General features: G+C 36.0%; 1 protein-coding gene across 1 annotated transcript; it reads right to left on the bottom strand.

Moving 5' to 3' along the window:
• Positions 1-3,815: 3,815 nt before the first annotated feature.
• On the bottom strand, positions 3,816-4,806 carry LOC110290008 (olfactory receptor 4K3-like). The gene has a single exon (XM_021156466.1). It carries the CDS (start codon positions 4,767-4,769, stop codon positions 3,852-3,854), a length of 918 nt encoding a protein of 305 aa, XP_021012125.1. The 5' UTR covers positions 4,770-4,806; the 3' UTR covers positions 3,816-3,851.
• Positions 4,807-10,326: the final 5,520 nt, after the last annotated feature.

The following is a 10,326-nucleotide window of genomic DNA, read 5'->3' as shown; positions in this document are numbered from 1 at the left end:
CCAGACCTGCAGGACTTAAGCAACAGGGGTCTTGGGGAAGGGAACAGCAATGACAAATTTGGGATCAGGAGATTTGAAGGAAGGAGACAAGACAAAAGTTCTGTTCAAGTCTCATTTACTCTTGGGAAACAGAGGGCTTATAAAGCTGAAACCACAAGTGGTATTTGCCCAGCTATGTAGGCCAAACCAGTATTATCGCTTGCTTACACATTAATGTAAATGGAATATCCCCATTGTGAAATGTCCAGAAAAGAATATCCTTATTTTAAAAGGTCCAGAAAGATACTGGCCCAGGGACTAGATGAGGCTAAGTTGCCAGGAGCTTTTGGGCCCCAAAAGAAAATGATAGAAACTATGTCAACATGAGGCAACTAGGACTATAATATATATCATATACACGTATATATACATGTAAAGATAAATATATATATCATATATATTAATTTGTCCTACTTAAAATGTTTAATTTTTATTTACATAACATTCCTATAAAACCTTCCCCATCTTCCTCTCTTCCCAGGCCCTCACTCTCATCTCCTATCCCCCATCCTCCTGTTTTCCCTTTCTACTCAGAGAAGGAGAGAGCTATCTTGGATATCAACCTGCCTTAGCATAACAAATTTCAATAGGACTAAGTCTTTCACCTATTGAAATTAGTCAAGAGAGTTCAGTTAGGAAAAAGTGATTCAAAGGAGGGCAATAGAGTCTGGGACAGACTTGCTTCTACTGTTAGGTGTCCCACATGAAGAACACGGTGTACACTTGTTACTTATGTGCCAAAGTAAGGGTCAGGAAATCACTGAAGGAAGACTCCAGACTCAGATAGTATGCAAAGACACAGAGCATGTATTCTGCAGAAACATCTATCATGCAAAGATTACCTTTGTTCAGAATGACAACATCCACAGAGACATTGGAATACCTTTTATAACAGAACTGCTTAATTGTTTCTGAGATAGCAACAGACTTCTAAACCTTAGGACACATTCCAAGGTGTTACAGAAACCATTAACTGAGGAAGATATACACCACAGTACCATAGTTGCAAATACAGGAGATAAGATATTGACTGAGTTAGTCTAAACAAAACTTCAAGAACAGCTTAGATACAGTCTTCAACTTTTCATGACCCTGTAAGCTTGTAACAAATAGCCAATGTTCAGCCAGATATTTGCTCTCAGTGTATATGCACGTAGGCATTCTTTGTTATAACCTCATATTCAATTTATAATCGGAATGTGCAAACTTGCAGTGAGCTTTTTAACATGGGAATATATGCTCTGAGAGTCTAGCAAGTACTGAGAACAAAGGGTAGAGTTCAGTCCTCCTCCCTTTTTCTCCTTATTTCTTTAGCCTCCTGCTCTGTCACTTTGAGATGCTAACCAGGGGCTGCAGCTTTTAGCCTTAAAGGGACTCAGTCAGGTGAATTAGCTACAAGAACAAGTACTCAAACTATACACAAGCAAGTGGCTTGTAGCTTAATTTCTGGGTGGAGATAAAATGGGGTATGAAAAGTGAACTCCTCACCAAAGCTTTGGTTAGTCTCATACATGCTCTCCATTTCGTGGCTCAATCTCTGTGGGCCACTATGGGCTCAGGTTAGTTGATTCTGTAGGTTTTCTTGTGGTTTTGTCCTTGTCCCTTTTTAAGCCTTTAATCCTTTCTCCCCATCTTCAGTGGGATTCCCTAAACTCCACCTAATGTTTGGCTGTGGGTTTCTGCATTTGTTTCCATTAATTGCTGGGTGAGGCCTCTCAGATGTCAGTTATGCAAGGCCCCTCGTATAGCAGAATATCATTTATAGTGGGCTTTTTCTCATGGCATGGGTCTCAAGGTAAGCCAGTCCTTGGTTGTTCAGTCCCTCAATTTCTTCTCCATCATTACCCCTGCATATCTCGTAGGTAGGATAAATTGTGGGCCAAAGGTTTTGTGACTGGGTTAGTGCCTTACTCTCTCCACTGGAAGTCTTTTCTGGTTGTAGGATATGGTGGTTTTTAGTTCCATATCCCCCATTGCTATCAGTCTTAGCTATGGTCACCCTAATAGATTACTGTGAGTTTCAATTGTTCACGGTTTCTAGATCATACGAGAAATACATCTCTCCATTGCCTTTGCTAGTACTTGTTCCCCACTCTTGACCCCTCCTGCTTCTCTCCCCCCACCTTAAAAACCCAATTCCCTCCCTCTACTTGCCCCTAATGTCTCTTTCTCATTCTCCATGAGATTCAAGTGTCACCCATTGGGCCCTCCTAGTTACTTAGTGACTCCATGATTAGAAACAGCATCAGTCCAGGAGTTGAGGGTGTGGCTATTTCTCAGCAAAAAGATAAACACTGGGACCTTCAGGACAGCCCTTCAGTGTATGGTAAAGAGTTCTACATGCATGAGTCAAAAATATATAATTCCTCATTTATGAAAAATATAGGGATACAATATGAATTATATGAGGTATTTTATGAATCTCAAGCTGTACTGTGAGACAACTTGCTAGAAAATTATTAGGGAAAAAGATAAAGAGATTAAGGGAATGGTGATTGCCAGAGAACCCACCCTGCTAAGTTTTTTCATTTATGTTTACAAAGGCAAATAGATTGCGAGTTCAGGATCGGCCAAGACTTGAGCAAGATTTGGCTCAAGCGTGGTGGCAATGGTAATTTCAGGGCAGGGTTCCACCCAGCTAGCTGAGCATTTGTGCTTAACAGAGGCAGGCAAATTTCTGAATTCTTTTGCAATGTTAAAAGAAAATAAGTGCTTGCTGTCATCCAAGAATCAAAGGGTTGGGGGGGTCACAGAATATAGATTTCAAGAGGAAATCTGGAGTAAATAACTGGATTGATATGTAAAATAAAAGATCTTATGGCCTGTGCCAAAAAATAGCACAGTATTCCTTGATCATGTCTTTTTTTGGTTCAACTTTTCATAATAAACATACACACAGACCCACAGACACACAGACATACAGACACACACACACAGACACACACATACACACACACGCACACACACAGAAGGATGTGGACAGAATAGCGAGCAAGCAGAATATAGAAAGAGAACTCTCCAGGGAGAAAGCAGAAAATGGAGAGAAGCAGAATGGAAAAGCTATATCAAGCAGCACACAGGTTGTCAAATAGGATCCATGATTTGACTTTGAGTACTTCCCACTGTTCCCCTGTACTCTTTCACTCAGAGCCCATCATCAAACCAAGGTTGGTCCTTGGCATTGTCTCCAGTTTCGGACTATTAATAATAAAGCTGCTACGAATATAGTTGAGCAATTGTCTGTATGGTATGGTGGAGCATCATTTGGATATATGCTCCAGGAGTGATATAGCTAGGTCTTCATGTAGAATTCATCTCAATTTTCTGAGAAAATGCCAAATTGATTTCCAAAATAATTGTACAAGTTTTCATTTCCACCCGAAAGGAAGTGTTACCATTGCTCCACATCCTCACAAGCACGTTCTGTTGGTTGATGTGATTTTGAAATTATTATATTGCTAAGTAATTCAAAGAGAACTTTGTAAATAATAATCTAGTTAAAAAATGGTACAGTGGTTTAACCACAGGTAGTGTGTAGTCAATTGAAGTGATTATAATTCTTATATCATTATCACAATGTTCTAATCTTCAGACACAAATATGTATACAATACAAGTTATTAGTCTTTCTAATTGGTAACAAGATAAATATCCAAATTCTGGATGTATTTTTATAATAGTGATTTTCATAAACTATCATGCAACTAATAACTTACAGAAATTTGTCATATATACAGTTTAGTACTGAGGTCAAAATATAGCTAAACTGGTATGAACACAATGATGTTTCACATCTAAATATTATTCCCAAATTCACATGTGATTTTTCAGCTTCTTTATGGCATTTTTAATATCTTTATTCCTCAGTGTATAGATTGCTGGATTCAGAAGAGGTGTGATGACAGTGTAAAACACAGCTAGAAACTTGTCCACCCAAGTGATGCTGACTGGCCACAGATAGATGAAAATGCAGGGTCCAAAGAACAGCACAACCACTATAATATGGGAAGTACATGTAGAGAGTGCCTTTGATGAGCCATCTTTAGAGTGAAGCTGAACAGTTAGTAAAATATAAGTGTAAGAGATCAATAAAAGTATGAAACAAGTTGTTGCTAAGACACCACTATCAGCATTTATCACTATTCCCAGAGTATCAGTATTCATGCAGGCTAATTTCATCACCAAAGGAATATCACAGAAAAAGCTGTCTATCGCTCTAGGCCCACAGAAAGGCAGATCCAAAATCAGTATCAGTTGACTCATGGCATGTATAAAGCCAATNGTCCATGATATCACAACGAGCCAGATGCACTTCTGTCTGTCCATGATGCTGCTGTAGTGGANTGGCCTGCAGATGGCCACATACCAGTCATAGGCCATTGTTACAAGAAGCACCATCTCACCTCCTCCAAAGAAGTGCACACAGAGGATCTGGCTCATGCAGCCCCCGAAGGAAATGGTCTTGTTATCTTTTAGGAGGTCAGTTATCAGTTTGGGGGTGGTTACCGAGGAAAGGNAGAAGTCAATAAATGATAGGTTAGCTAACAGGAAGTACATGGGAGAATGGAGATGATGATCAATGATGATCAATATCACTACAAAGAGGTTGCCTACCACAGNCATCACGTAGAGGGTGGAAAATGGCAGCAGGAGCAAGATCTGTAGTTCCTTTGAAGCACAAAGTCCCTGAAAAATAAACTTAGACACCACAGTCTGGTTTGCTCCTTCCATTTACTATAAGGTGTTCTAAAGGGTTGAGAGACACAAAGCTGAACTAACAATTCCTGAAAGAGAAACAATAACTTCATGATCAGAGTTAAGTCAGCAGAAAAATATTTAATTTGAAATCTTATTATTATATGGCACTCAGATTTTAAATAAGTTTGAAAATAATTATTTATAAGTACTAATATATTTATTAATATATAAGTATTTATATATTGTGTCTCATCTGGAAAGTTTCCTAAAAATTGTAGAAAGATTGTTCCAAAGCTGCACATCTAACAGATGATATTTACAGGTATCAAAATGAACATACTGTTTAAAATAGTAGTAGCAAATATTATCTTTTAATTTTTCCGTTCTTAAAAATCTGCTCTTTTTGAAATAGGTTTCTTCAATGAATATCTGAAACTTTGTTAGAGTTTGTTTACGTGACCACCATAATCCCATAATACCAATCTATTGGTATATTTCAAAAATAAAAACACAATACCTAAGCACAAGCTTATCATTGTCTGTGATTGAACAGACAGAATCAAACCAAGTCTACTGTTAATTATGAAAAATTTGTTTGTCAAATAAATTGATAAATGTATTAAAGACACATTGTTAGCATTATATCTTTCCTTAAATTTTTGACTTATACATTCAAGTGTATTTGTCAACAGTTATATTTTTCTAGGCCTGAAGGATGCTACTCATTTTCATATGCTAGAAGAATTTCAACACTAAATAGTGAGATTTCATATACTGTTCTGAATAATTGTTTAATGAAAGCTAAATTCCCTGTCTCTACCTTTTTCGGGTTCTTCCTACTCTCTCATTGTATGACAATGGAATTTTAAGATAACTTATATAGAATTGGTGTATTTGCAGTCAATTATTATGATTCAATTCCCACACAATTTTGTCTTCTTCCCATTTCTTTTACCTGCTTCTTTACTGCATTGACTGTAGAATGCAAAACTTCCAAATATAATCAGATAATTTTAGAGTAAAGTAAATGTCCTGTCATAGGTATAAGTTCTCAAGGGATAGACTTGTAACTTGTCATTTTATAGAAAAGGGCTTATTTTATGTGAACAGATAAAACTACTTTAAATTTCCAGAAATCTCAACATTTTTTGGATAGGTAAACTTATATAATATCTTGGAAAAATAGAACAATCAAAACTGCAGATGCAAGACTCTCTTGAGTATCACTAGTATAAGGAAAGGTGATGTTAACAGAGAAAACAACTTTTAAGTGAGTATTTGTCATGGAAAATGACAGTAAAACAATCTCTTCAGGATGTACTTACAGTGCAGAAATCACCATCTCACTCAGGTCCTCTCAAGATGGTAATGATCCATCTAATGGTCCTCTAATCTGAAACTGTACAAAGTAATAATGTCATTTCTGCTGTGACCATTGTTGGCAAGTAGTTTACATCAGTGTGGTTTTATATAAACTTACAAAAGTCACATCTGCCTCAGAAGCTTTCATGCTCTGCACCTTAAATGGACTCAAGTCCCTGGGGATCCTGGACTGAAGACATCTCTCAATACTTCATCATTTTGAACACTAGATTCTTGTTAAATAGTAAAATGCAAGATGAGAAAGTTTAAACAAAATAAGATGTACGTTGGCTTAAGTGTGGAGAAACAGAACTCTTGTATATTATTGTTGGCAATGTATAGTGGTATAGTAACTAAAAGTGATGAAAGATTGTTCTTTAAAATTAAAAATCAAACTACTTTAAGCCCACCACCCCATCACTTGAGATACATCTGAAATGAAAACCGTACTTGAACAGTGCATATCCATGTACTTTGATCTATTACTTGCAGCATATTTTATCTACTGAAGTATCTATAACAGAGGAACCAATAAAGAAATTGACATATCTATATCATAAATATATATGATATATCTTTATATATATTCAAATATGTGTACCGATGCACTCATTATAAAATATTATTATTGGATTACTACTACTACTATTACAATAATATTGAATACATAGGTGTTATTTATGATATGTAGTTGGATCTTAAAGATATTNTGTCACAGAAGAATNAATGCTGTATAGCTTCTACTTACATGAGAAATTTAACAAATGGACCTCAGAAGTAGAGAATACAGTAATAGTCTCTAGGGGCAAGAGAAGAAAGAAAGGATGTATTTAGGAAAGATTTGGTTATTTTACAAGAATTAATCCAAGAGATGTGTTTTATAGCATAATGCCAAAGGGTAGATGCTAAGGGGGATGAAGTGCTTCCTATTCAACCCTGAGTAGCTGAATTCACATTCCAGACCATACGTGAAGCCAGATGTGGTAGCACACATCTATANTGGCACCATTTCTATTGCAAAATAGGAGTTGGGAAGAGGAGGGTGTTTTGGAAAATAGAAATCTCTGTCTCTGTATCCAACTGCACNTCTCTGTCTCTCTTCAATTTATTTACATTTTATATGTGTAATGGCAATGTACAGTTTACATGGTGAATAATGGGCTAGTGAAACATGTAACATCACTTGCTGCCAAGCCTGGTAAACTGAAGCTTAACTAGGTCCTGTATGGTGGAAGGGAAAAACTGACTTCTTCATGTAGTCTTCTAGCCTTTACACATGTGCTGTTGCATGAATACATATAAACACATACACATACATGCCTACATTCATGCACAAAACCACATAAATATAATAATTATTGAAAGATAAAACTCATGCTGCTTGTAGTTTTATGGCTGCACATATATATACATTTATACAACTATTATGACATCTGATAATTACAACAGAGCCATTTTTTTCTCCCAGACTCTCTTTGTGGTCAACTCATGCCATACCTATACCTCAGGCATACAATATTATGTCAGTTTGTATAATTTTGCTTTTATTTTTAAACCCACATCTGAACATACTTAAGGTGAACACTATTACATTTTCATATACATACATAGTATAAAATTGCATATTAGTAGTCAACTTAGAGGTGTATGGGCATTAAAATTTAACATTTAAACATTTCTTNCACTTTCCTTAATTTAATACCTCCCTTTTAACTATAATTTTAACTTAGTANTTAATATTTTGGAGTTATTAGCCATATTTAACTGTGGAATTATATATCATCTCCAATTTTCTCTCCAATCTAATATTGACTACAGTTTTAATACTTTTCCATTAATTCAATTTTTAAAGCCTTTGCATGTAAGTGAGAGCATGCCTGATATGCTTTTTTCTTTGTGTCTGGCTTTCATTTAGTGTAATGTTCTACACATTCACCAAGGGCATTTTATTCTTCCTTTAAAAGGTGAGCAGCATGGCACAATACTTTCCCCATATATACTGTGTACTCCACATGTTATTTATTTTGTATATAGTAGTATGTATTTCTTCCATCATATCTGTATCACATATGCCTTTACATAGCAATCATTTTAGGAATATTGACACAGGAATTTTCTTTGCAAGTTGCCCAAAGTTAAATTAAACTCACTAAGTAGCCCAAGTTCAAGTTTACTTGAAACACATGATGATCTTGCTTCAGTTTCCAGAGCATTGAAATCATAGGAATGTACCACCTTCTTCTGCCTATCTAAGTTCACTTAAAACATTTATTTCATTTTATGTGTATGAGTAGGGTTTTTTCCTGCATGTATATATGTTTACCACGTGTGTACTAATGCCTAAAATGACCTGAGGAANACATGAGATCCCCTGAACTGGAGTTATGGATACTTCTGAGTATCCTGTAGGTGTTGCCAGGTCTTCTGCAATAGCAACAAGTGCTCTTAACTCTTGATCCATCTATAGAACTTTATAAATTAGTTCTCGAGGACACTTCTATTGATTCCATGACACAGCTCTTGTGAATATTATTTTAATAAATAAATATGAGATTGTACATCTGTGAGATGTATGTTTCATTTTTTAATGTTTATTTAACATATGATTTTTGAGTCATATAGTAATTCTACTTTTGCATATCCATATATATNGTACATGTGAATGTATATATGTATTAATATGTGTGGGCACAGATGTATGTGCAGGCACACATTTTTGTATGAGAACCACTGTGCAGGCATGAATTCAAAATGGTATTGGNCACTTCCTGTCATAGAAATTGAGGCAGAGTCTCTTGCTGAGCCTCGTGCTCACTGTTTCTGCTAGTCTGACTACACAGCTTCCTCTGGGTATTCTCTCCCTTCACTTTCTGCATGTACTGTCCCATCTGAATTTTATGTGGATTTGGGAAGCTTGCCTTCTCTTATATGCAGCAAGCACTTTATCTGTTTTGCCATTTCTCCAGTACTGGTAGTTCCTACTGTAATGTTGGAGAAACTCCCACATTATCATCTATACTGGCTTTACAAGTTTGTATTCATATCAATAACTGAGTCAGAAGGAAGGACNATGCAGAGACTGCCCCATCCAGGGACCCATACCATAATCAACCACCAAACGCAGACACTATTGCATATGCCAGCAAGCTTTTGCCTACAGGACTCTGATATAGCTGTCTCTTATGAGGCTATACCAGTGCCTGGCAGATACAGAAGTGGATGCTCACAGTCATCTATTGGATGGATCACAGAACCCTCAATTGAGGAGCTAGAGAAAGTACCCAAGGAGCTGAAGGGGTCTGCAATNCTATAGGTGGAACAACAATATGAACTAACCAGTATCCCCTGAGCTCATGTCTCTAGCTGCATATTTAGTAGAAGATGGCCTAGTCGGCCATGATTGGGAGGAGAGGCCCTTGGTCTTGCAAAGATAATATGCCCCAATACAGGTGAATGTCAGGTCCAGGAAGCAGGAGTGAATGGGTTGGGCAGAAGGGTAGGTGGAAGGTATAAGGGACTTTTGGGATAGCATTTGAATTGTAAATGAAGAAAATATCTAATAAAAATTTGTTTGAATAAAAAAAGAAAAAAAAAGTCAAGATAATAAGAAAAAAGAATTTCTTTTCTATATTTTTTCCAATAAATTATATATATCCCTTTTGGTAATGAGTATATGAGATGTTATAAGATTCCATGGCATCACAGCTTTGGCTTATGTTTTCATAGTCACATATTATGTTCATTTTTGATTACTAATCTCTTCTTTCTGCACGTTGGATTAATCAATGCTGTTGTTTGAGCAATTTTCTTGTTTTAATTTTATTCCATCTTATGCATGGCTATTTTTCTATTTTTNAGTTCTGGTTATCTTTTAGGTTTTATCTAATCTATAGCTGTTAGGAATAAAACAGTGTAAATACGCCGGTGCTTGTCATATAAAAAAAAAACCACATTTCTTTTATTTGGTAAATGCTTAATAGTGAACTTGCTGTATAAAATAGTTAATTGCATATTTGACTTTATTGGTATGGTAAAAATGATGTCTAATTATGAGAGAATAGCCTATATCAAATTGGAAAGTTTTCTAAGGGCATTTATTACACTGTGTGAAAGTGCCTTAAATGTGATGTCTAATTCATAAGAATGTATGTAGTATTTATACACAAAACACATCTCTATCTTAATATCATGAGGAAATAGTTTATTCTAAATACAAATATGAGAGACC

The sequence above is a fragment of the Mus caroli genome, chromosome 2, assembly GCF_900094665.2.
Source record: "Mus caroli chromosome 2, CAROLI_EIJ_v1.1, whole genome shotgun sequence".
Taxonomy (NCBI): domain Eukaryota; kingdom Metazoa; phylum Chordata; class Mammalia; order Rodentia; family Muridae; genus Mus; species Mus caroli.
This window is presented reverse-complemented; position numbering and strand designations above follow the sequence as displayed.